Below are 27645 nucleotides of genomic sequence, written 5' to 3'. Positions count from 1 at the left end.
ACAGCCAATGAAGAATATTAAAGTGTTGTGGAGCAGCAGAGTGTGACCAACAGCTTTATGCATGGATGAACTCCAACGTTCCAGAGCGATCATTCCAGCTCCTTCCCCTGCATGTCAATGGGCTTTTCCTGTCTCTCTCTCTCTCTCTCTCTCTCTCTCTCTCTCTCTCTCTCTCTCTCTCTCTCTCTCTCACTCTCACTCTCATTCTCTCTCTCTCTCTCTCTCTCTCTCTCTCTCTCTCTCTCTCTCTCTCTCTCTATCTCTCTCTATCTCTATCTCTACCTCCCACTCTACTTCTCCCCCCTCTCTCCCTACCTCCCTCCTCTCTCTCCCTCCTCCTCTCCCTCTCCCACCTTCTCTGTGATCCTCTAAGTCTGTTTCCCTTCGTCCCCTCTGCGTTCAGTGTCTCACACTCATTCTTCATCTCCTAGTTGTGAAGGGCTGCTTGGTGGGGCTGGAGGACTTGTAGAGGGCCATCATCACAACATGCACAAGCGGATAAAAACCTGCCCCCCCCCCACCACGCCCCCTTTGACAGCCCTCCATGTCACCACGCCCCCGTCCCGCCTTCAACACCTTCACCCCTCCTCCCCCTTCAACAGTGGCGGTCCACAGTGTAGCGGTTTGATAATCTCCCTGATTGCTGTTCACTCTCTGTTTTACAAATTCTTCCTGTATTGACTGAGTCAGTCCACAAACGTTGTGTCTCCTTTGGGGATTCACTCTATTCAGTGGATGCTGTTTTGCACAGTGTCAAAAAAAAACCCTTACCAGAACTCCCCCTCACCCTGGGATAACTGAATCAAGCACACAGGCACAGAAAGGAGAATGGCTGTTGGACTCTTACACTTCAAAAGGGAGTTGTGTCACAGTCTTGGGATGTCGTTTCTAATCTTGAAATTCTGTAAACCGATGATGTCTCCTATGCTTAACATAGTTTTTTTGTGTGTGTTTCTTTTTTTATCTAAGAGGTGTACATAAACATTCACGCTGGTGCAGTCCAAAGAGCTTTCAGAGGGTCTCCCGGAGAATCCCCCCCATCCTCCTCCTCTTCTTAGAAAAAGAGACGTAACAAATCCATTGTCTGTATCTGGGGAGGGTCTTCACCGTGGGGAGAGCAGGACGTGAAGAACCGCACTGACCTCAGATCCAAACCCCACAGAAAAACAACTAACAAGATAAGTAGCGAGGGAAAGGCTTTAAAATCGAATCAAACAGCAGGGGACGGTGCTAGTTCTTGAAACTCAGTCCAGTGGGTGTCTATTTAAGTTAACTATCTACAAAACTGGGCTGCATTCAAGTCGATACAACGTTTAGTTTCGAACGGGAAGTGAGTCATCAAGGACACCGCCAAGGATGCCCCACCCTGTGAAACCACTGAACGAGACGTAAAGCCCGGTTTAAGACAAGTGGTTAAAGTGGGATGTTGGAAACACACGAGTTCACAGCTTCAATCAGTCTTCTCCTCAGGTTGTTGCTAGGGCACATCGGGGTAGTTGAGGCTTTTTTTTTTTAAGTCTAAAGAACAAACGGACAGTCTGTGGCCAGGTCAGGTTCATCTAAGAAGCATGTCTCTCTCTCTCTCTCTCTCTCTCTCTCTCTCTCTCTCTCTCTCTCTGTCTCTCTCTCTCTCTGTCTCTCTCTCTCTCTCTGCGGCCATCCAGCTGGGTCTCGGTTCCACGTGGCACAGAGAGAATCTCGGAGGAAGAAGGTTTCCATCCCCCGATCTGCAGTTCCGACACGGCGTTCGCCACGCGCCAATCTCTCGGTGAGTGGCCAAGCGACCAGGGCAAACAGCACCCTGATCTTTACTAAGGGTGAGAGAAGCCGTGTGCATCAACAGCTGTAATGGGACATCAGCTCCTGCTGCAGTGCACAGCAAAACACTTCCTGCCAGCATCGCAACCAATTAATCACGTCGTTATGTCGCAGGGAGCAGTGGGCTCCGGTGGAATGGGAGAGTGGGAGGAGGAGGTGGAGGTGGTGGAGGAGAAGAAGAAGGCACAAACAGGTGCTGTAGACGATCCCATGTGGACAGGAACTGTGCATCCATACAGTCAATCGGTGGTGCGTGGGCCCAGCCTGGCCTATCACGTGTAACAGTAATCTATATCTGGGATGCCTCCTTCTCGGTAGCCACGGTTGGTGCCGTAGCCGGGGTTGGGGGCGGGCTGGGAGCCTTTGTACGGCCCGGTGCCATTGGAGGGGAAGATGGTGTGGATGATGTAATCCTCTCGTAGTGGCTTGGGCTGCAGGGGCTGTCTGGTGGCCATGGGAGTCATCTGGAAGCCGGGTCCTCGTATCTCCAGGATGGTGGTGTCCTTCTTGGTGCCCGACTCGATGTAGTCGTCGTAGTGCTTGCTCTTGCGCGCGCTGCTGCTGCGCGTGTAGTGGTCCCTGGCCGCCAGGCGTCCGGCGCGGTGGCCGTACCAGCAGAAAACGGAGAAGATGAGCGCCAGGGAGACGATGGCCGTGGCCCCTCCGATGATGGCCGCCAGGGGCAGGGTGGTCGTCTGCTGGGTCCCCCGGTCCTCCTCCTGGCTGCCGTCCGGCTGGCTGGGGTCCGACGTCTCCGCTTTGGCACACACCGGGGCTTCCTCCGCGTCGGCGTCCGCCCCTGCCATGCCACCTCCCCCCCCCGCCCTGCCCCCCCCCGAGCTCCCGGCCAGGGGCACCATGCAGATGATGTAGCTGGAGGCGGGGTGCAGCAAGGTGAGCAGGTACTCGCGGCGGTCGCCCCTCACCAGCGTCTCGGTGATGGAGCCCGTGGCGGAGCTGGTCCCCAGCCGCAGCCAGCTCAGCCGGAAGGAGGAGCTGGGCGTGGCCACGCTCCAGGTCACGCGGATGCTGTCGTGCGCCAGGGGCTTCACGTTGAGAGCCAGGCTCTTCCCCACCCCGCTGCTGCCCAGGGTGTAGTCCAGGCCAGAGTCTGGGATCCCCAGGCCGGGCCTCTTGGAGCGGAGGGTGAAAAGAGACCCGCCCTGGGGAGGGGAGAGCGTGGTGGAGCTGGCAGCTATACCCCCACCTCCGCCACCGACTGTCCCTCTGTCCCTGCTCCCCGTAATCGGGGGCCCGCCTCCCATGGAGACCCCCCCAGCCACCTCGCAGTCCTCCATCTGGCTGGTGAGGTCTTTGAGGGCCATGTCCCTCACCGTCTCCGGGCCCTGGCAGGTGAGGCCCCTCACGGTGATGGTGTTCCCGCGGGCATGGAGCCAGTCGTACAGCCAGCGCAGGTTGCAGCCACAGTGCCAGGGGTTCCCTCTGACCAGCAGCTGTGCCAGGCTGTCCAGGTCCCTGAACAGGCCCCTGGGGAGGGTGGTGAGGTTGTTCCCCGACAGGTCCAGCCTCGCCAGGCGCCGCATGCCGTCCAGCGACCCCCGGGGCACGTGGGTGAGGGCGTTGTCCTGGAGGGAGAGCCGCTGGAGGTGGGCAGCGGGGAGGTTGAGGGGCGGCGTCTGGAGGGAGTTCCTTACCAGCGAGAGCTCAGTGAGGTTGGAGAGGCGGGAGAAGGTGTCGTCGGCGATGCGCTGGTTGGCCAGCAGGTTCCCGTCGAGGACGAGGCGGCGCAGGGACGACAGGCCTCGGAAGGCGTGGGTGGGGATGGTGGAGATGCGGTTGTCGTCCAGGCGCAGCTCCTCCAGGGAGGCGGGCAGGCCCGAGGGGATGCTGGAGAGGTGGTTCCGCGACAGGAACAGCAGACGCAGCCGGGGGTTGTCGATGAAGGCCTGGTCCTCGATGCTGACCGTGGACACAGAGTTGTCGTCCAGGTGCAGCTTCTCCAGCAGGGGCATGCGGGCCAGCGCCAAGCGTGGCAGCGTGCGGATGTTGTTGTCCTGCAGGTGCAGCTCTCGGAGCGAGGGCGGCAGGTGCACCGGGAAGTCGTCCAGCTCGTTGTCGTACAGGTAGATGACGCGCACGGACAGGTGGTGTTCCAGGGAGGTGGGCAGGCCCGCGTTGTCCACGTGGTTGTTCTGCAGGTACAGCACGCTGGCCGACGGCGGCAGAGGGGGGATGGAGCTCAGGCCGCGGTCGTTGCAGTAGATGAAGTCTTCATCGCAGCGACACACGGACGGACAGACGATGTCGTTGTCGGCCAGGTACCCCTGGGCAGCGGCCGCGACCTCCATGACCTCCGCCAGCAGGGTCAGGCAGAGGAGGAGCAGGAAGAGCCAATCACGCAGCTCGGACGCCCCCTCGGTACCCATGACGACGCGGGTCACGGCCGGACTCGAGTCCTCCTATCCCAGGGACAACCCTTCAACCTGAATCAGAAACACAAAAAGGTTTTTTTTTCATCAGAAATCTGCCCAAACCTGACAATTCTGAGTCTGAAATGTTGAGATGGATCCACTCCACTAGGTTTATTCCAGAGCCGTTAAACCGTAGCTGAGAAGTGATTTTACGGTCACAGCTAACCCGGTCTGATATTATAATCCCTTTTAGTATCTATATCTCAGTTTCAATCCTCTTGACACGGTAAAGTAGAACTAAAGTGCTTTGAGTAGGTTGAAAATAAGTATTTATATAATGGTATAATTGATTTATTTCAATTATCAGAGAAACATTGCCCAAAAACAAGTCGTTTCAATATAGTTGGTAAAATAACAGTAAAATCAGTAGAGGTACCACGTGCAGCACTGAGGAAAGGTGACGCATGCCGGCCATAACTTTGCACATTGATTTAGCACTTCATATACCATGAAATGTGTGCATCCAACTGTTTTTGCATAAAATTCCCCACGTGGAATGTTCATCAGTGTGTGTGTCTGTGTGTGTGAGAGAGCAAAGGACTGAGTGTGTGTTTTGAATCTGAGCAGCTGTGCAAATGACTGTCAAACAGAGTGGAGTATTTGGGTCAGTCCCTTCAAAGGGAAGATGGAGGCAGAGAGAGATTGATGTGGAGGGGAGAGAGAGCAGGGGGGGGATTAGGGGAACATATGGAGTTGTGGTTGAATGGATTAAGCAGGTGTTACAAAGAATAACAGATAGATAAACAATCTTCAGACACTTTACAAAGTTTCACGTAGTCTGCCTCACCTAGCGCTTTATCCTTGTTTTACTACCATACACCATGTTTACTAACACTACTAATGGTTGAATCCACACCCGTCTGCACTTACATTTAGCAGACGCTCTTATCCAGAGCGACTTACAGTAACATTCCCCCTGAGGCAAGTAGGGTGAAGTGCCTTGCCCAAGGACCCAACGTCATTTGGCACGGCGGGGAATCAATCCGGCAACCTTCTGATTACTAGCCCGACTCCCTCACCGCTCAGCCATCTGACTTACAACACAGCCACACAGGGGTACACCAGCAGTGTGGGTAGACACAGCTAGAGAGACACTGGGAGCCACCATCCTCAGCTGCAGTCAAACTTGTAGTCATCTGTATTCTGAGAGCTCGGCAGTGTGGGGGGGGGGGGGTCTGTGTGGAAATGGGCCGGCCAGACAGCCAGTCGCCTAAGGCAGGGTAACGGTACACACACAACAGCCCCACACTTTCCAATACTGGAACTGGAGCACCAAGGAGAGGATAGCGACGAAGGGGATCCATTTACATAGAGAGAGATAGGGGAGAGACTGGAGAGGGACTCACAGAGAGAGAGAGACAAGAGAGGGAGACTCAGAGGCAGAGATAGCTGCATAAAAACAGGGAGATGGAAAAGAGAGAGAAAGAGGGGGAAGGAGAGATAGAGAGAAAACGAGGAACAAAGATGGATAGACAGCGATCGCAGAGAGAAAGAGTGAAGGGGGGAAAGGGTGAAACAGAGGAGAAAAAAAGCAGGAGTAAGAGAGATATAGGAAGAGAGGGAGAGAGGAGAGAGAGAGAGAGAGAGAGAGAGAGAGAGAGGGAGAAGGGGGGACAGAGAGAAAGTGAGAGAGCGATCCATGCAGACAGAGACACAGAGCAGATTCTGAACAACCACATTGACTATTTCTATCTCCTGACCATGAAATCGTCTACAGACCATATCGGACTGCACAATCATCCACATGTTCGTGATAAGAGAGGGAAATGTTGGAATGATGACCAGAGAGGGTGCTTCTGTGTCGGGAAGTTCACTCTATCGATGGCAGAGAGAAGATAATACTGGTGCAAAGCTTATCTTTCGGCCTACGTCCGTGAAGCCAATTTTTTGGATCAGGGGAAAAGGAAAGGGGGACGTAAACTACAGATCGCCATGGTGATGATGAAAAGAAATGGGGATCAAAGCATAATGTAAAATGACATTGAAATAAACAGAAATCCAAAGTGAGCCTGGATCAGAAACAAGACGTTGAGTACTATATTGTCAATGTCACTGTGACTTTATCACAATCATTTTCACAATCACGTTTGCATAAAGCCTAGATGATCGAAGATGAATGTTTAACACTGCGTATCGGGTCCTAGGCTCTCTACACACAGTCTGATGTATTTACAGCTCTTGCGCGGCCTGGAGCATAAGGAATCAAATCGAATCAAATTGTATTTGTCTTGCCCTTTTCATCGAGGCCCACAGATCAGCACCGATAACAAACCTAGGTGTAGCTCAGTGATGCAGCAGTTTGCTGCAGACTTAGAGCTCAAATCCCCCCTGTAGTTGGCTTTGGATAAATAGCATCTGCTATATGAATTTTACATTTAGTCATTTAGCAGAGTCTCTTATCCAGAGCGACTTACAGTAAATACAGGGACGTTCCCCCCGAGGCAAGTAAGGTGAAGTGCCTTGCCCAAGGACACACCGTCATTAGGCACAGCCAGGAATCGCACCGGCAACCTTCTGATTAGGCAGCCACCTGACTCATGAATGCATTGTTATCACTATGAAACCTTCCCCAGTGGGATGTTTAATATTGTCCAGCAGCTATGTTGTGAACAGAGGGGCCATGAGCAGCCCCCCGCCATCTGGCTTCCAGTGGAGCGCAGCTCAGTGCCTGTCTGGATAAAGATGCTGAATCTCTCCACTCTCAACACATCAGTTCACACTGGCTCAATCTGAATCCACGTCAAGACATCCGGTGCCAGACATGTCTATCAAACTTCCATTTATTTCCTTGCATGTTTTTTTTTTATATCCAGTGCGTCCTGTTTCTGGAAAACATCTTTGAGTTGTTTAAATATTACAGCTGACATGAGGCCTATGAGTCAGTCAGGTCAAGAGGCTTGATACAGAGCACTAGTGCAGGGTCCACCTGGGACTGGAGAAAGCTCTTTCCTTATCACTAGTCCATTTCCTCTCCTCCGTCATCCATCCTGTCCTCGCTCTCTTCCAATCTCTCTCCTCTCTCCTCCATCCTGTCTCCTCTCTCCTTTCTCCTCTCTCCTCCATCCTCTCTCCTTTCTCGTCTCTCCTCTCTCCTCCATCCTCTCTCCTTTCTCCTCTCCCTTCTCTCCTCCATCCTCTCTCCTCCATCCTCTCTCCTCCATCCTCTCTCCTCTCTCCTCCAGCCTCTCTCCTTCATCCTCTCTCCTTCTTCCTCTCTCCTCCATCCTCTGTCCTTCTTCCTCTCTCCTTTTTCCTCTCTCCTACATCCTCTCTCCTCCCTCCTCTCTCCTCCATCCTCTCTCCTTCTTCCTCTCTCCTTCTTCCTCTCTCCTACATCCTCTCTCCTCCATCCTCTCTCCTTCATCCTCTCTCCTTCATCCTCTCTCCTTCTCTCCTCTCTCCTCCATCCTCTCTCCTTCATCCTCTCTCCTTCTCTCCTCTCTCCTCCATCCTCTCTCCTTCATCCTTTCTCCTTCATCCTCTCTCCTCCATCCTCTCTCCTCCATCCTCTCTCCTTCTTCCTCTCTGCCGTGGCTGTGTCTGTGGTAGCTACCGCTGAATATCCTGTGAATTCATTTGGCTCCATGTCCCCTCCCCAGGAAACCCAGATTAAGACTAAATCCTCTCAGTGCTCCCAGAGAAGTCAAGCCTCCCTCGGAGCCAAACGTCAGAGTGGCCTCTCTGCCACACAGGAGGCAAAAACGGGGGAAATACATCTGATTTGATCAAACGAATATATGAATGTTTAATGGTGCATGGGATTTTCGGGTGTGTGGCTGATTATATTTATAAATGGCTGTAATTTCTCGAAGTTTTGCTGTCGGATGCAATCGGTGGAGAAAATCTGATGCATCTCGGCGTAGCCTAAATGTCAGTGTTGCTCTCTCTCTCTCTCTCTCTCTCTCTCTGTCTCTCTCTCTAGTCTCTGGGTGCTGCATTTACACAAACACCCCGGATATAGATTCCACAAGCTTGCAAGACTATTCTGCAAACACAGTTTTTTGTTTTTTTCAAGAATATCCATGAGCTAACCGTTTTTTATTCTGCAATTATGGAACCCAGGTTCACTTGTGTTTCCATATCCTCCTCTCTCAGTGTTGTTCTCTCTCTCTCTCCCTCTCTCTTTTTCTCTCTCTCTCGCTCTCTCTCTCTCTCTCTCTCTCTCTCTCTCTCTCTCTTTCTCTCTCTTTCTCTCTCTCTCTCTCAAACCCTCTCTTTCTCTCTCTTTCTCTCGCTCTCTCTCCCTCTGAATATTTCCCCCATACTCATCTCTGTACTCATTCTATAAATAATGTTTCGTGAAAGTTGAGTCGACCACTACACTTTCCGCTTAACCAAAGGAGGAATTAAAGGCAGAGAATAACCATTAATAAATAACAATCCAAGTTTTAGCATTGAGGATGAGGAAGGGTTTAGCTGTGGGTAATGGCTGGATAGGACATGTATATTTTAGATGATACAGTATAGGAGAGATTCAGCTGTCGGTCAGCATGGTAGGGAGGACATTCTGGTAGACAAGAAGAGAACACGACTTCTTTACTGAGGACGCCAGCGGACCCCTCATCTCTCATTTCCTCATCTCTCCTTTCCTCATCTCTCCCTTCCTCATCTCTTCCTTCCTCACCTTTCCCTTCCCTTCTATCAACGTTCTCTCTCCATCCTCTTCTCCCTCTCTGTCCTCCATCACTGGCTCACTGTGTCTATTATTCTCCTCCACATAAAGCAAAATTGGAGAAGCAAAAGGCCTATACATTCCCCAGGAAAAAGCATGTGTGTAATGTCTATATCTCCACCTGAATTTTGTATGTATGTTTGTCTTTGTTTAAGCATGTGCAGAGGAATCAGCATTCATGACAGCTATCCAGCATGTAATATAAAGATGGCTTTGTGTATCATTTCAAATTGAAGGCACCCTTTCACATTTTCTGTTCTTCTCTGCTCTCTCTCCTCACCCTCGCTCTTTTCCTCCTGTCTCTTTCTCCTTTCCCTCTCTCCTTCCCCGCCTCTCCTCCCTCCCCTTCTATCTCCTCCCTCTCTCTCCCCCTCGCTTTCCCCCCTTGCTTGTCACACTCTTCTCTCTCTCCTCTCCATCCCTCTCTCTCTCCCTCCCCCTTGCTTGTCACATTCTCCCCTCTCCTGCACATGCCCTGTGTGAACAATAAGCCAGCTGATTGAGTCATTTTCCATTTCTCTCTCTCTCTCTCTCTCTCTCTCTCTCTCTCTCTCTCTCTCTCTCTCTCTCTCTCTCTCAGTATCTCTCTCTCTCTCTCTCTCTCTCTCTCTCTCTCTCTCTCTCTCTCTCTCTCTCTCTCTCTCTCTCTCTCTCTCTCTCTCTCTCTCTCTCTCTCTCTCTCTCTCTCAGTATCTCTCTCTCTGTCTCTCTCTCTCTCTCTCTCTCTCTCTCTCTCTCAGTATCTCTCTCTCTCTCTCTCTCTCTCTCTCTCTCTCTCTTTCTCTCAGTATCTCTCTCTCTCTCTCTCTCTCTCTCTCTCAGTATCTCTCTCTCTCTCTCTCTCTCTCAGTATCTCTCTCTCTCTCTCTCTCTCTCTCTCTCTCTCTCTCTTTCTCTCAGTATCTCTCTCTCTCTCTCTCTCTCTCTCTCTCAGTATCTCTCTCTCTCTCTCTCTCTCTCTCTCTCTCTCTCTCTCTCCCACCAGCTTCTGACTGCTCCGCTCCCTTTCTCCCCTCCTTTTATATCAAAACATTTCCGAATATTTCTCTCTCTCCCTCTCAATCTTCTAAGTAACTTCTCTTTCATATCCTCCCACTCCTTTAATTCCTCTTTTTCACATGTCACACCTTCTCTTCCTCCTTCCCTCCCTCATTCTCAGCATATCTCCATGCAATCTTTGGGTTGTGAGTAGAGCATTCATTTCTTCAAGAGTTTTTCTGGGCGTTTTTCCTTGTCTTCCTTGAGGGTTTAGGTTGGTTGAAGGGCAGTTCTATGGGCGTATGTGAAGCCCTCTGTGACATGCTTGCGTGTAAAAAGGGCTATACAAATACATTTGATTTGATTCTGCACGTGCCTCGACACTTTCTCTTTCTCTTTCTTTCTCCTCTGTTTCTCTCTTCTTCTCTCTTTCTCGTCAACAGCAGCCATCCGTTTAATCCCTTCTTCCACTATCCCTTTCTCCTTGGGCTGATGAAAAGGTACCAGGAGAGAAACACTCCTCTTTCCAGCCATAAACACATGTTAGCTCTAACCTTCAGACTCCCCCTGTCTTGTTTACTTATCCGCATCCAACCAAGACATCACAGCAACACTGAAGGTGAGATAAATACAAGGGCGACGTGTGACTCAAATGTGGCGTTTTGCGAGAGAGAGAAAAAAATAAAAACATTCCTTTTTGTGCTGAATGATCCCGATTCGTATTAATTTTTTTGCTGTGAAAAAACATTAATTAAATGCATTGATACAGTAATTGTTGGCTGTGATAAACATAGTTTTCTCACCCTTTTGGCAGCCTGTCTTAGTTGGTGGAGGTTTGCGGGCCTCTCAGATCTCAGATCAGTGGATTTGTATCCTGTCGTCTGCCAGGGGCTCTGAAGATCTCCCCGTTCTCTCGAGGTTCTGCCGGGATGTCTGTGCAGCGAGACGTGCGTCTCAATGTATCAATTAGCGAAGGATCGAGGGAAGGGGACGAAAAAAAAGACCAACAGAGAGAAAGAGAGATCTGGTCTATCCAATAAGGAACCTCGTTTCCGTCCCTGGAACGTGTGATTTCACGGCGATGTTCCGGTTGGATCTGAGCCGTTGCTGCGAGAGCCAGGTCCGCATGGTGTCCCCCCGGCGGGACAGTCTCTGAGGGGGTCGCTGGCGATCCGCACGCGCGCCGCTGGCCTCGTCATGGGAGACTAGGCACTCCTCGTGGTCTCTGTCACTTCAGGGTCGTCTTCTTTGCCCCCGTGGTGCCATGTCACCGTGCCAACGCTGAATCTTGTTAAACAGTCAAATTTTCTTCAATTTATGGCGGCGTGGTCTCGTCTACCGTCAGGTTTCTGATATTCCAAAATGTTAAAATAGCAGCAGTTCATAAAATAGAGTCTCTAGTCGGATTCCAAAACAGCTTTTTCGGAATCTCTTCTTCTCCTTTGGCTCTTCTTCTTCTCCTTTGAGAGTTTAAGGCGCTCCACAGTGACAGGAAGTCCTCCAGACCTGATGTGGGTTCTCCAGAGAGGGCGGGGCTGCCTCTGCACTGCCACCCTGTGGGGAGAGGACACAAAGGCAGGAGTGAGGTTCACGTCCAAATCTCAGAGCTACCGTGAGACACTCCACTGCGGTGAAAAGGCTGCTGGGAACGAGAGGAGAAAGTGAGGCTGCAGCTGTCAGGGGAGGACCAGTGGATTCAGCTCACACCGGGAGGGGGGGGGGGGGGGGGGAGGGCTGTGGACCGGACTGTCCCTCTGCACAACCAGTCGGATATACACACACACACACAACACACACAACTGGTTGGATACACGCACAAACACATGTCACATACACACAACCTGTCTGATCTCCTGATCTCTGAGGCTCTCACGGAGGTTTTGTCCATTCATGACACTGCGTTCAGCGTCCAGGGGACAGGAAGTGTATAGCGTCCAGCAAACAGGAAGTCAGGATGAGAAGCCGTGAGTAGCTCACAGGATCAAACTAAGTGTGAACGCACAGCGCCTGATTCTCAGACACGCGTTCAGTGGTGCGCATGTGATCTCCACCAATCAGACATCGGCTGGATGAATGTGGGCAGTGGGCATGGGTAGCATACTAAAATAGAAAGCTTCTATGTTCATGTATCTGTTTTTTACATCTGTGTGTGTGTGTCTGTATATATGTGTGTGTCTGTATATATGTGTGTGTCTGTGTGTGTCTGTGTGTGTGTCTGTGTGTGTATATATGTGTGTGTCTGTGTGTGTGTCTGTGTGTGTGTGTCTGTGTGTGTGTGTGTGTCTGTATATATGTGTGTGTCTGTGTGTGTGTCTGTGTGTGTGTCTGTGTGTGTGTGTGTGTGTGTCTGTGTGTGTGTGTGTGTCTGTATATATGTGTGTGTGTCTATGTGTGTGTGTGTGTATATATGTGTGCGTGTCTATGTGTGCGTGTGTGTGTGTGTGTATATATAGGTGTGTGTCTATGCAGTGTGCAGAGGGTGTGTTCCTCTGCCGGCCTGTTTAACGATTCTGAACACACCACTACCTCATCTCTGCCTCTCAATTTATCATTTTGTGAGGGATGGAGGGAAAAATGAGAGAAAAAGAGAGACAGGGAGGGGAGGGGAGGGGAAGGGAGGGGGAGATGACATGGAAGAGAGGAGGGTCCAGGAGGAGGTCGTGAACTCATTGGAGAATACGTTGGAGGCAGGAATCACTGTCAAACTGAAGAAGTGTTCAATTAATTGTGTCAGAACTCAAACCAGAGGCAAGAGACTGGTTGGGCCAGATGATACTATGAGCGGGGTGGAAACGGAATCCTTAACACCCTGGAATGTTTGTGTGGAACATGTTGTTATACTGCGGAAACTTTCTTTACATTCTTATTCAACCTTTTATTCATTTAGCAGACGCGACCAGACCTGTATTTACCAGGAATAGTGTCAAATAACCACATCTCAGCTACTAGGCACAGTGCAACAATAACATCTCAGCTACTAGGCACAGTGCAACAATAAGATCTCAGCTACTAGGCACAGTGCAACAATAACATCTCAGCTACCAGACACAGTGCAACAATAATATCTCAATAACCCAGCTACAATATTACATAGTTTAGTCAAGCAGATTAAGTTATATTTGGTGTTCCTATACTATTCTTATTGACCTTGACCTTTACTTTGTCATGTCATCACTCATCAATGGTTAGGTTTACTGTCGTGCATTTGTGCACAGCTATATGCCATAGATTCATTCGTTTTAAGAGTAAAGAGAATCATTGATTAAACCCATTGGTGGACACTCCCCAAGGTACACCACCTGTGGTGAGTCTTTGTGATCTGTGTCGTGGGTCTGAAGATGCCAGGTCGGGAGTGAGAGCTTGGATGTTTTTAGCTGCTGGGTCTTTGTTTCTGTATCTGAATGTGTCTGTGTGTGTGTGTGTGTACTGAAGTTGTGTGTATGCCGGTGTGGGTGTCTGTAGTTGTGTGTGTGTTGGTGTGTTGGTGTGTTTGCGTCTGTTTGTGAGTGCAGAGATTTCCTGAGTAAGCGAGTCGATCAGCAGTGGAGTTGTGTGTGTTGTTATGCACACTAGCCACCCAGGGACACCACGCCAGCACTGGGCTGTAAAGGGTAAAGATGGGCCCGTTTTACAGCTTAACGTTTATTAACTTATTCTATTATTAAAACCCATTCTCCTTTCCTGTTCCTACATGCTGTACACTGTCTCTCTGGACACTGCTATCCCAAATAGGTGTGTATGTGGTTGTGAGTGTGTGTGTGTGTGTGTGTATTGTGTGCGCGTGCGTTGTGTATGTGTTGGCGTTTGTTTGTTAGTCACACTGATTTAATACTAATCAGTAAGAGGAGACAGCAGAGGCGCAGTAACTTGAAATGATTGGATACACACACAGACATACACACACACACACACACACACAGACACACACACAAACCCTGTGCTATGTGACTGGACTTCTAACACAGCTGCACATAACATCTATTCAGCAGTAGGAAGGTGGTAGAGCCCAGAGGAGATGAGGATAGCACACATGATAAACACAGAGATGGACCGAGGCAGATTACTGTAATTCAAATCAGCAGACGTCCTACTTTATGAACAGACATCCCAGATTATCAATACACAGCCTGGACCGTTCTCCTCCAAAAACAATATTTACTCTCCCTCTGAGTTGCCCAGTTCCAACAGCGGCTGACACAGAAACCCATTCCTTTCCTTTCATTCGCCAAGGACGGCATCGGCCCTTTATCAGAAAGCTTTTAGCACGCCTGACTACGAGACAGCGACGTAGCGTTTGTAGATCTTAGTTCCCCCCCTCTCCTTCCCTCCATTCCCCTTCGTCTCTCTAATCTCATCCAGAGTCATTCTCCGTTGCCGCTCTGTGGATTTCTCTCCCTAATTCTCCCTCCGTCCCTCGTTCTCTCCCATCATCCCTTTCCCCCCCATCCATCCCCCACCCCCCTTCATCCCTCTTTCCCCACTCCATCCTAGCCCCCTTCATCCCTCTTTCTTCCCCCTCCATCCCTCTCTATCCCCCCCATCCCTCCCCCCCGCCATCTCTCTTTCCCCCCCCATCCCTCCCCCCCCCGCTCCATCTCTCCCCCCCTCCATCCCTCTTTCTCCCCCTCCATCCCTAAGTTCATTCGCCCTTTGTCCCGGTGCCATTCTGAGCCCTTCAGACTTCTCTCCCCCTCCACATCGCCCGCGGCTCAACCATCTCTCCAAACACTGGGCTGTATGGGCTCTGACGCTCCCGATTCAGGCTGGGGAGGAGAGGAGAGAGGCGGAAGGAGAGAGAGGCTAGCGGGAGATGAGGGGAGTAAAATGAATGAGGCGGGAGAGGGGGAATATTAAGAGATGGAAAAAATGCTGAGGGACCAGTCTTCATCGGATCCAGAGATATGGGTGAGGACTGGCATAATGGGGGAGCCTGTGAGCCTAATGTAGAGATGTGTCGGGAGTGGAGGATGAGGCGAGGGAGAGAGAGCTGAAGTGGGTTTACTGAGGGGCTAGGTGGAATTGGTATTCGGGGGGGGCAGATGGCTGAGCGGTTAGGGAATCAGGCTACGAATCAGAAGGTTGCTGGTTTGATTCTGGTTGTGCAAAAATGGAGAGGGGGAAGGTGAAAGCATGGGAGGCAAAGGTTGAGTGGGTGTAGAAATGGTGAGGGAAGGGTGAGAGAGTGAGGGTGAGAGGGCGAGAGAGGGCTTGAGAATGTGTGGAAGTGGTGAGTGAGGGGGGAGAGAGTGAGGGTGAGAGGGCGAGAGAGGGCTTGAGAATGTGTGGAAGTGGTGAGTGAGGGGGGAGAGAGTGAGGGTGAGAGGGCGAGAGAGGGCAAAGAGAGTGGATGAGAGAGTTAAGGGGGGTGAGAAGAGGAGGGGTGAGGGTGAGAAAGTGAGACGGAGAGTGAACAAGACGACAGGGGCACGAGAGATAAAGATGTATTTTTACACAGTCATGGTTTTGATTTAATATTAATTAATAGTCATCAGGCTCATTATCATACAAATGAGTTCTATGCCCATAAAAGAGGTGTCTGTACATCCCTGGGGAATGTTACAGTCAGCTCAATAAACCTGTCACACAGCTGTCCTTGGACCAATCACATGGCATAAAGGTAAGCCAAGCAGCAAGATTGGTGGATTGTAACCATGTAACTGCATTCCTCCAATCAGATTATCAATGGGCAATCACTTTGGCATAGGGAATAGTTATTCAAATTTTACGAGATTATTTTTTCTCTCCATTTTGACAGCAGAGAGGCATGTACAAGATTGATTGGCTGCACACCACTGATTAAAAATAGACAGCATCCAGTTTTGTGAACTGCAGAGCCTTGATTGGGCATTTTGAATACAAAGATTCAAAAAGTGCTGTCAAATCATCTTTATTAGATTGAAAGTAGGAATGTGAACACACAGGTGCTTCTTCAGTAATAACAGGTATCATCACTCACACTGTGTCCTGATGTGTTAGCCTGAAAGATTGCACTACGCAGAAATGAAACTGCATTCATGACACATCTGTTGTGTACCTTGAACCATGATGTTGTGTCACATCCCATGACAAAGTATCCTAGGATTAGGGATCATGTGTAAACATATACCACAAATAAATAGTAAATATGACAAAGAGAAAAAAAGATGGGAACCTGATACAGAATACACACAAGGTACGTGTACCTTCAATGTGTATGTGTATCTGAGGCTTTGTCACGGTGCATGCTGGGAGATAAACTGCAGAAACTGTTCATGCCCTTGGCTAAATTTGATCAATTCAGTCTGCTTAGCTCCACCAATAACGGTGCCCTGTCAGAGAGACGGAAACATGCCCTTCCTCCAATGAAGCAGAGATCTCCTGATTCCAGGTGATCCCAGGGGATTCCAAGTGATCATATCTGATTCCCTGCGATCACAGATTATTGCAGATTGTTTCAGATGATCCCAGATGATCCCATACGATCCAAGGTGATCCTAAGTAATCCCAGGTGATCCCGGGGGATCCCAGATGATCTCAGGTGATCCTAAGTGATCTCAGGTGATCCTAGGTGATCCTAGATGATCCCAGATGATCCCAGGTGATCCTAAGTGATCTCAGGTGATCCCAGATGATCCCAGATGATCCAAAGTGATCCTAAGTGATCCCAGGTGATCCCAGGTGATCCTAAGTGATCCCAGGTGATCCCAGCTGATCCCAGGTGATTCTAAGTGATCCCAGGTGCTGCCCTGAGTCCCTCTCTCTCGGCCCCTCCATGCATGCAGCCATGGGTGGTGCTTCAGTGCATTCAGAGTTCATCGACTGCACATCCGACACGTTGTCCCTCGCTCTCTCTCATGACGTGCTCCACAGCGATGAAAAGCTGTGACACTGTCAAGTCAGACGTTCCTCAGTGTTCACTGTTCACTGACGACACGCTGGAACCGCACCACCTCAGCAGGCGCTCACTCATGCACGTACAAGCACAGTAATGAAACTGTGACATCGTCAAGGCAACCTCTTAACCAATAACATCAAAAGCCGCCCCCCACCCCCCCCCCTCCCATTCCATGTGAAAATATTGTTTCATGCATCGTTTTTTTTTAATACAAAATAAGATATAGTTGCTGATTGGCTTAAAATATTTGTGCTCTCTCTCTCTGTTATTCAATTCAGTTTTTTGTTGTTGCCAAGATTGCACGCTACGCTTCAGAACAAACCAGTTTAGTGTGTGTTTTGTTTTTCTTCTGCCTCCACCCTCGGTCTACCCCTCACACACATATCAACACGCACACACAAAAGCACGCACGAATGAACACACACGTGTGCCATCCTCTCCCTCCCCTTCTCTGTATCAGTGTAATTGATGACTGGAAATAAACAGGCAATTTAAGTGCTGGACACCTCACTGCTCTCTCTCTCTCCTCTCTGATCTCTCTCCCTCCTCTCTGCTCTCTATCCATCCTCTCTTCTCGCTCTTCCTCCTCTTGGCTCCATCTCTCCTCTCTTCTCTTTCCTCCTCCTTCTGCAGTCTCTCTTTCCTCTATGCCTTCCCTATTTCCCCTCTCGTTCTCTCGCTCTTGCTCTCTCTCTCTCTCTCTCTCTCTCTCTCTCTCTCTTTCTCTTTCTCTCTCTCTCTCTCTCTCTCTCTTTCTCTCTCTCTCTCTCTCTCTCTCTCTCTCTCTCTCTCTCTCTCTCTGTCTCGCTCTCTCTCTCTCTCTCTCTCACCCCTGCTCTCTGTCCCTCCTCTTCGCTTCCTCTCTTCCTCCCCTCTTCCTCCTGGAGACACACAGCTGAACCCAGGAGGAGTGAGGGCGAGAGAGAGAGAGGGAGGGGACAAGGTCAGAGCACTGAGATGAATGTTTGTGTGTGGGAGAGATGGCCGCCGACACAGAGAGAACTGCACAGAGGGAGAGACAGAAAGGCAAGGGGTCGGAGGGCGCACAAGGAAGCGGCCAATCTCATCGGTGACTTCTATTTGGATGACACGTTTGAATGTGAGTTTTTACACAGACCCAGGGGAAGGGGTGTGTGTGTGTGTGAGAGAGGAGAGGGGAGAGGGAGGGCTAACCTCTCCTGCTGCCTCTGTTTCTGAGCTCTGTGTGATCGATACCTCTGCTGTCTGTGCTCGGTCCTAGCGCTGGTCTGGGGTGGAGGTCTGTGGTGCAGTGATGCTGAGGAGGCTCCCTGGCTCCTAAATGCCCTGTCTGTGTGAATGATAGCTGAGCCTGTCCTGTCCCAAGCACTCAGGCCTGTGCACTGACAACAAAGACACCCACAACCAGCTTGTCTGACCAGACACGTCAATCTCAATGTGCCGCATCGATTGAGGATACCTTGTGGGCCCGTGTGCCAACGTGTGTGTATGTGTGTGTGTTTGTGAGAGAGAAGCGGGGGGGCAGGGAGGGGGGAGTGAGGGTTCCATGTATATGTTGTCGACCATGTTGTACAGTGTTGTACATTGGTTATGCATGGTATCTACATCAGTGAGTTTCCATCTTTCCCACTCGGTTCATATCGGTCCTGAACAGTCGCACTGCATGAATATTAAAAACCCCGTCCCCAGTTGTGTGTGCCTCTGACTTAATAATAAATGGAGTGTAATGATTTAATAGGTTTGCATGTTGACACATCCCATAGGCTTTGTGCCATTTGAGCCACCGTACTGTACAAACACTAATGGAAAGAGAGAATGATGGGCAAAAAGAGACAAGCAGGGAGAGAGGAGGGAGGCAGCAGGAGCGAGATTAGAGGGAGGGAGAGAAGAAGGGAGAAAAGAGGGAAGGAATGAAGAGGGTGTCAGTGGGTGAGAGAGAAGAGGGGAAGAGAGAAAAGAGAGAAAAGAGTGGAAGATAGCCGGAGTGGGTGAAGAGGGAGAGAGAAGAAGAAGAAAATGGAGGAGAAAGAAAGGGGGAGGAGATGGGGGAGAGAAAAAGGGGGAAGAAGAGAGAGAGAAGAGGGAAATAGAAGTAGAGGGTAGAGGGGGGAGAGCACGAGAGAGAGATGAAGGGAGGCATTGGGCATAGTTCCCATTTAATTCAAAAGGTCCTTATCCACTCTCTCCCTCTTTAAGTTAAAAACATATTTAATGTGTTGTCTTCTACTGTTAGTCTCTTCATCCTCCGCCCCTCTCCTTTGGTCTCTGTCCCCTCTGGTCTCTAGCCCCCTCTGGTCTCTGGCCCCCTCTGGTCTCTAGCCCCCTCTGGTCTCTAGCCCCCTCTGGTCTCTGGCCCCCTCTGGTCTCTAGCCCCCTCTGGTCTCTGGCCCTCTCTGGTCTCTGGCCCCCTCTGGTCTCTGTCCTCCTCTGGTCTCTGGCCCCCTCTGGTCTCTGGCCCCCTCTGGTCTCTGGCCCCCTCTGGTCTCTGTCCTCCTCTGGTCTCTGTCCTCCTCTGGTCTCTGGCCCCCTCTGGTCTCTGGCCCCCTCTGGTCTCTGGCCCCCTCTGGTCTCTGTCCTCCTCTGGTCTCTGGCCCCCTCTGGTCTCTGGCCCCCTCTGGTCTCTGGCCCCCTCTGGTCTCTGTCCTCCTCTGGTCTCTGGCCCCCTCTGGTCTCTGGCCCCCTCTGGTCTCTGGCCCCCTCTGGTCTCTGTCCTCCTCTGGTCTCTGTCCTCCTCTGGTCTCTGGCCCCCTCTGGTCTCTGGCCCCCTCTGGTCTCTGGCCCCCTCTGGTCTCTGTCCTCCTCTGGTCTCTGGCCCCCTCTGGTCTCTGGCCCCCTCTGGTCTCTGGCCCCCTCTGGTCTCTGTCCTCCTCTGGTCTCTGGCCCCCTCTGGTCTCTGTCCCCTTCTGGTCTCTAGCCCCCTCTGGTCTCTAGCCCCCTCTGGTCTCTGGCCCTCTCTGGTCTCTGGCCCCCTCTGGTCTCTGTCCCCCTCTGGTCTTTCTCCTCTTGCTCTTTCGTGTTTCGTCCTTTTTATTAAATTGTTTAGGTTGTTTCCACCCCCAATTGAACCGGCACATGCACATATGCAAGCTTTCTCTCTCTGTCTCTCTCTCTCTCTGTCTCTCTCTCTCACTCTCTCTCTCTCTCACATTCTCTTCCTCTCTCTAACACACACACACACACACACACAAATATACAGACACACAAAGAAACAGACACACACACACACACTATGACCTTTTTCCTGTGAAACCATTCCCACGCTGACCACAACACCATATTCCATTAGCCATATTGAACATTTTACTGTTAGAAGTGAGAGCCGTCTCCATTGTTCCCCTCTCCAGCTCCTTGTCATAAAAACACGGCAACACGCTGACTGTAACTTCACTGTGAATACAACAACCCCTTCCTGCCAAGCTAGTATTTTCCCTGAATTCCCTATTTTTCGTTCCAGGTCCCTGTATGAAGGTTGGAACCTTTCCACCTCAATATGACTGGAAATGACTCTTTCGCCCCAACGCTGACACTTAGCAAAATTGCATATCGGTGAGATGCAGAGGCAGTGTGAAGTGTGTATTTGACTGAAAACCACGTGAGCTACACCAACCAAGCCTCCTTCAGCACCGAAGATGTCAGTACACACAATGCGCTTTGTTGTCTGCTTTCTATTCTCTGGTTAGGGTGTGCCAATATGTCAGACAGCCTAATTCCACAGCAGCCCTCATCATACGTTTTCAATAGATTTTTCCTTCTGCTGGCGTAGACTCCTGCGGTCTCCTGAATACATATAGTCTATAGGCAGCATCTAGGGTGGGAGATAAACTGGCGTGAGGGGGTTGGCATTTTATTCTGAGATTTCGCTCTGTCTGAGCCTGACAGATACTGAAGACAGAATCTTCAGCGGGTAGAACAGAGTCCCAGAACTCTTGTTTGAACCCTTCTAAGAATGGGTTCAGCACAACTGATCATCGTTGTTCATGTGAGAAACGAGGGTCTGGAGAACTGAGATGACTACATATTGGCAGCAGGCAGGGTGGGGGGTGGTGGGGGGGGGGGCGTACACACACACAAAAACTGTACACACACGGACAGTATACACACAGATTGACTGTAAAAATGCACACAGACTGTACACACACACACACACAGATTGTACACACACACCGTACACACATAGAACACTTCCCCATCAACTCTGTGACAGATCCTCCAGGCACCTGTGTGGAATCTGACCCTGATCTCCTCTCCCCATGTCTCTCAATGGGGATCCTCTCATTCAGGCCTCTCTTGTTGTTGTGAATACGATCTGCTAATGTAATCCAATTAGGTGTGGTCATCTGTCTTATCTCATTCCGCTAAGCTTCCAGTGACGGCGCGCCTGTCTCTTAACGCATATCATCCACTAAAACATGATTTATTGGGGGTTTGAACTGAAGGATTGATTGGTTGGCTGGTAAATAATATAACCCCATGTGGCGACGGCGACCCAAGTGTGGGTTTAAATTCTCCAGGATTCTGATGGGAGCTGTAATGTGAGGTAACACACACACACACACAATGATAGACTCACACACTCATACACACACACATACACAGACACACACACTCAAAGATGTGTCTCCAGGGAACAATAAAAAGCTGTTCCGGCTGAAGCCTCGTCTCCAGTACCATATCGTTCCTGCCGCTCTCCACTAGCATCTACCTCTACTCTACTAGGGATAACTAGTGGTACAGCATTTGACAGCAAATCTAGAGGCTGCAGGTTCAAATACTCCATGGTACGTCGCCTTGAATGAAAGCGTAATCTGAAGAAATCCTTCTTGGTTATTACCTCTGTGCTGCCCCTCCATGTTGGATAAAAGTGTTTGCTAAATGGATGTGTTACATTCCAGTGAGAGTGCAGGTGGCAGATAACCCGCTCTACACGGCGATCAGATCCTGGCCTACTCTGAACACGTGGATAACCAGGGGACTCAGACTCTGTTTCAATTCAAGATACCGTTTTAGGGTGTAGAGAGAGAGAGAGAGAGAGAGAGAGAGAGAGAGAGAGAGAGAGAGAGAGAGGGGGAGAGAGGGAAAAGATCTGTTTTTGTAGATAGTGTTGACTCGTTTTCAGAAAAATTATTTCCATCGTTGACCTGCCAAGGCTCTAAAGCTTTTTTAGTCTGTTTTTTCATTACATGTTGACTTCAAATGCAGCACCCTGTCTCATTCATCTTCCCTGCCTTCATTTCCTCCTTCAATTCCCCTATTTTATCCCTCCCTTCATCCTTCCATCCACCCTTTCATTCTTCTACCCCTCCTTTCATCCAGCCATCCCTCCTTTCATCAACAGCTTCATCTCCTCCAACCACTTGATCTCCTGTCTATTCCTGCCCTCCTCTAATCTGATGCATTGTGTGTGTAGGACTAGAGGCACCACAGTATAGTAATAATCCCAGATTACACATAGCTATTCAGTGTGTGAGTGCGTTTCCTTGTACAGTACGCGAGTGCACACATGCCCATTTGAGCGTGGGCACTTCCATTGGTCTAATCTTGTATTGCAGTGCGTCTAGAACCGTAATCTTGTCTGCTGTCGCTCTGAATTTGTGTAGCCATAATCTCAAGCCTTTGCAATGGCTGGCATCTGTACTTTCATAATCTGGTGAAAAGTCCACATTTCAGCCCTTCAGAAAGCCCCGATTCAAGATTTTTTTTTTATACCGATAGTAAGCTTACAGCACACCACCCACACAAACATGAATCTAACCCAAATACTGCGGCCTGTTTGGAGCAGAACATTGGAGAAAACATCAGAGCCGAGAAAAGACGGGAACCCAGCGAGATCTCAGCAGGAAACTAGACAGTTTCTGAGCTACTTCACGGACCCACTGGGCACTGGCCAGTTGGACGTGACGCCCTGTATACCTGGTTGCACGACCATTCTGTTTAGCGTCTCTCAACTTATCGTTTACCTCAAACCTTTTATCCAATATCCTGAAAAACACTCTGATGTAACAGGAAGTCTGGAGGTGAAATTCCCCTTACTGTAACCTTAAGATGCTTTTCGCCTTTGTTTTGATTTCAGTTCATTTCTAACTGCCCCAGAGACTCATCTTATCACAGAGCTTAACGCATTCATGAAGGTTGTCTCAAACGGTTCCAGGCTGTGGACGCAAGAAGAAGTATTCTTAAATCGAATTTAAAGGTTTGAATGAGAGCTACGGTAATACATTTTCACTACTTTTATTTAAAATGGCACTTAAAATGAATTGATTTTGTGTATTCACATAGGCTCACATAGATTGACAACTGTAATATTTGTAAGTATGTTTGTACTTATACTTTGTAAGTATACTTTATGTATAAAATGTTTGAACTTGGTGAGTCATCGTCCTCTGCTTGTGACCCAGTCACCTGAGAGACTCACACAAACACATGTAAAAGTTAATAAGTGGTGTGAATTTACAATACAAGTGCATTTTAAGTACACTTCCAATTATGTAGAAGTATACTCTTCTTCCACTTGGAAAACCATCTCCATATCTTCTTATCTGTATGCAAGTTTAAAGAACACTCCAGGGTTTATGGATCAAAATGCTTCCACTGCTAAAATGTTCACTTCACGCCAGCTCCCAACATTAAGTTGTATTTTAATAGCTATCACGTAATAATAAGCCTTACTGTAATTGTGCTACTGAATCATCGGCAGCAGATTGTGAATTTCATATTCATGTGATGCCACACAGTAGGACAGGGGAACATCCACATCCACTGAACTCTGACCTCTGTCCTCTCAGGGGTCCAACACACGTGATGAAGGTGAGCCAACACACGGAGACGAGAAGCATTTACACAGCACTGACTCATGTTTAATTACAGCAACTCTGTGTGTGTGTGTGTGTTGTATTTCTTTTGAGAGTGTGCTAGGCTGGAAGAAACAGAGACAGACAGAGAGTTAGAGAGAGTGAGTGAGAGAGAGAGAGAGAGAGAGAGAGAGAGAGAGAGAGAGAGAGAGAGAGAGAGAGAGAGAGAGAGAGAGAGAGAAAGAGAGAGAGACAGAGACAGAGAGACAGAGAGACAGACAGAGACAGAGAGACAAAGACAAACAGGGACAGAGAGAGACAGAGAGAGACAGAGAGAGACAGGGCTCAGTATGAATTACTCATTTTCATATGTGTATGAGTTGGCCAATCTCAGCACTTGTTCTGGCATGTCCACAGTGCCCTACTGGCTGCCAGCTGTCACTAAGAGGGAGAGGGAAGGATGGGGGACGGAGGAGGAGAAAAGGGGGGTGAAGGGAGGGGTGTCAATGTGAGGACACACACCCTAAGGCTTTCTTCCACTTGTGCTCTCGTTCTTCTCTGCATCTTGATGACATAGACAACATGGCTGCTCTGAGGCCCAGGGAGTGACAGAGGAAGAAATAAGGCTTGATAGAAAGAGGTGGGACTGAGAGAGAGGGGGGGAGTATAGGTAAAGACAGAGAGAGGGAGAGAAACAGAGACAGGAATGTAAAGAGAGAGGGAGAGAGAGGGGTAGACAGAGAGAGGGAGAGAGGATAAGTGGAGAGGGAAAGATAAAGCGAGGGAGATAGACACAAAGTAAGAGAGAGAGGGAGAGCGATAGCCAAAAAAGATAATAAAGAGAGATCGAGAGATATAGAAATAGTAAGAGAGAGGGAGAGGGGGAAGGGCGCGATAAGAAAGTAGGGACATAACATAGCATTATTGATTATGAAGGTTAAAGCAGAAAGCTCTACATATTCATCAGCTAAACACAGCAGGTCACAGTAGAATGTGGACCGGCAAGCCTGTGCTCTAGGGGAACACTTACAATAACACATAGCATGCTGAACATAATATACCATCATTATGCTCTCATTTGCATCGCTCTGTTCTCGGAGGCCAACGTGTTGCCCCTCCCCAGCACCCACGCTTTCACCAAGTAATAAGGACGAACCATCCGAAAATAAATAGAATACCACAAAAATAGAGAATTCCGAGTTTTCTGATGTGCAATCAGATTCAGCCATGATTCAGATGTAGGAGGAAAGAGGGACAGAAGGGGGGAGGGGAGGAGGGGATACTCAGAGGCAGAGTTGAGAAAGGACGATAAGCATGAGAGACAAAGACGTGAAGGCTGACCAGGCTGGCAGGGCGAGACCCATCCTACACTCCGACAAATAAAGGTTCCAATCAGAACCTAAAAGCATTCCTCGTAGCAAATAACCTTTTTTTCTGAGCTCCACAATCAAAACAATTTGTATGAGGTTCTCGAAAGAACCTTTCATGAACTGGTTACATAAAGAAGCAACGAGCATGCTTCATACAGTGAAGGTACCACATCTCCTGGGAGAAAGTGGGTTCAGGGAGTCTCCTTTCCTGCTACCCTGCCAAGCAGCCTCCTGTGTCGGACCTTCAGTCAGCCACGCCAGGGGAATATCCGCCTCGTTCCCAGACCATCATCCTACACACATTAATGATGCATGGGAGCGCCTATGGAGACCGCAAGGTAAGGAGAAGGAGGAGATGAGAAAAAAAACAAGAGACCAAATAAGATGGAGAGAGATGATGAAAGGGTTTTGGTGACAAGGGAGTCCAATCAAGAGACAGATATAGACAGAGACAGAGTGAGAGAGGGGTGGAGAGAAAGAGAGAGAGAGAGAGAGAGAGAGAGGGAGAGAGAGAGAGCGAGAGAGAGAGCGAGAGTGAGAGGACTCAGGGGCAAACTCAGCGTCTAAACGGGAAAAATAAATCATTGCATTCAAGGTCTGATCCGTGGAGGCATTTAGAACTGCTTTGCTTAGAAGCGGGAGGAACCTCTGAGCAGAACATCAGGTTAAATACCAAGAGAGCAATCTGTCATCTGCATCCCTGCCCTGTGCTAACCCTGCCAGTCACTCCACTCTCTCTCTCTTCCTCCAGAGGAAACTGCTCATGTCCTGGGCCTGAACCAGGGGACACACAACATGTGAGAGTGACACACCTGTATCGTTTTGTAAGCCACAAGTGCACCAAGCCCAAAAAAACAATTCCCAACAACGGTTATCTATGAGCTGCTAAAGGTAAACGACAACCCGTCGGCTCCGTTAGGACTTATTTAAGAGTGAAGTTTGGGTTTAGGTGAGGTTATAGCGTTTAATTTATAAATATGTTTCTGGATGAGCAATGCACTGGGCCTCTGGACAGAGTGAACCCTGCTCAGCCCGGTAACTCGAGGGAAGACCGGGAGGCACGGGGCCAGTCCACATCACGCAGAATAAATACCGACTCTAATCCTCTGTACTGGCACATTTTTATGAGCCGCAATTTTTGCGATGTGAGATACATATAACTGATAAAGAGATGGATAGAAAGAGAGGGAGAGAGAGAGAGACAGAGAGAGAGACAGAGACAGAGGGAGAAGGAGAGAGAGAGAAAGAATGAGAACGAGAAAGAAAAAGAAAAGGTAATTTGTCACGCACAGATAAGCAAGTAGAAAGTACTGCCACCAACCTGTTCTATAGCCTTTAACCATATAGACAAAATATTTGTAACCCAATATTTTAAACGTATGGTCTGGTGCGTGTACGCCTAATTTTTGAATAAACAAGAATCCATGAATTAGTAGGCTTTATGCGTGGGTTAATTTAAGGGTTGAATAAGTGTTTCTCTTTACAGGCAAAGTAGTGGGTAAGACAAGGTTATTTTATGTTATTCCACATAATATTCGTGCAATATAGGATATTTACCATTGCATATTCTATAGAAATGTGTGATTTGGTCAGTCTGCGAGCAAGCCTCACCCAAACTGATGCACAATGAATTGTGTCAAACAGCTGCACAATGGAATTTCAAGTTCAACGCTGACAAACTAATTTGCCCTCCTATAAACGTTTGCCTTAACCTACCTTATCGATGCTGCCAATATTTCTGTCACTCAATCCGTACAGAGCGACTCATAGTGTCGACAATGCCCATCCGATGTCCGACGTCCTCCAGTGCACTACAAGGCAAATCGTCAATATCACCTTTTCAGAATTGTAGTCCCACAAACCGTCGGCTCAATTTGAATGCGAGTCCGTCCGTCAGTCAGTCACCTAAGCCATAATTATATCATGCGCGGCCAGTCTCTCTATTTCTCTGTCTCTAGAAGTACCTCCCTCTGCCTTTCTGTAGCCTATCCTCCCGCTGCGACATTCGGTGTAGCTAAAACACGAAATAAATTAAATGTGCCAAGGCAGCAAGATGAACTTGTGACTCACTGAACACGAATCAGTGATATCTCCTATTTTGTTACTCGTGTTCTTCCCGTTTCCGATATCAGACACCACTATTAGGCTACGAAAACACTAAATCGTCCAGGAACGGGTGTTCTTTTCTCAGTTCGCCCGTTATCTTCTTCACTGAGTCGGGATGAAGGGATAGAGGGATGGAGGGAGAGGCGATTAACCGATGCAGAGGATGTCAAAGGAACATAAGTGAGCCAACAGAGAAGACTACGGGACTTTTTCCTCCTTGCACGTCTTCTAGGAAGATAATCGTGCTGAATTGCTAGGCCTGCAGTGTGCTGTGTTAAAAGCCCAATTAGGCTACGTTTCTCTATCATAAGAGATAATAGCCTTTAGCCAAATTTATAAAGTGTAGCCTAGACCACACTGTTCCTTCAATACGCTATTTTTAAAAATGTAAGAAAAAGTGCTGTCTGTAGCTTAGGCTATCCTCATCGTGCCCATCAAATACAATTTCCTTTAATCATACCAATTTTCCTTCTTGTTATTTTATGGAAAAGACAATTACCTGGTTAACTATTCATCAATTTGTATTTTTTCGCTCTAAACTCAGATGGAAAGTGGAGCCACTGTTAAGGACGCCGGACTTAGTCTCGACACAGTGTTCGCCATGGAAACCGTTTGTGGACTCGGAACC

At 49.1% G+C, this 27645-nt stretch overlaps 1 protein-coding gene across 1 annotated transcript; it reads right to left on the bottom strand.

Moving 5' to 3' along the window:
• Window positions 1-609: 609 nt before the first annotated feature.
• On the bottom strand, window positions 610-27638 carry flrt1a (fibronectin leucine rich transmembrane protein 1a). Its single transcript, XM_084698867.1, has 4 exons — window positions 27517-27638; window positions 26628-26722; window positions 10704-11454; window positions 610-4262 (listed from the first exon to the last, which is right to left on the bottom strand). The coding sequence occupies exon 4, from the start codon at window positions 4203-4205 to the stop codon at window positions 2091-2093; it is 2115 nt and encodes a 704-aa protein (XP_084554993.1). The 5' UTR covers window positions 4206-4262; window positions 10704-11454; window positions 26628-26722; window positions 27517-27638; the 3' UTR covers window positions 610-2090.
• Window positions 27639-27645: the final 7 nt, after the last annotated feature.

Source organism: Hypomesus nipponensis, chromosome 5 (assembly GCF_054491055.1).
Source record: "Hypomesus nipponensis isolate SF chromosome 5, ASM5449105v1, whole genome shotgun sequence".
In the NCBI taxonomy this organism is placed as follows: domain Eukaryota; kingdom Metazoa; phylum Chordata; class Actinopteri; order Osmeriformes; family Osmeridae; genus Hypomesus; species Hypomesus nipponensis.
Note: the sequence above shows the minus strand (reverse complement) of the source record. Positions and strands in the feature narration are given on the sequence as shown.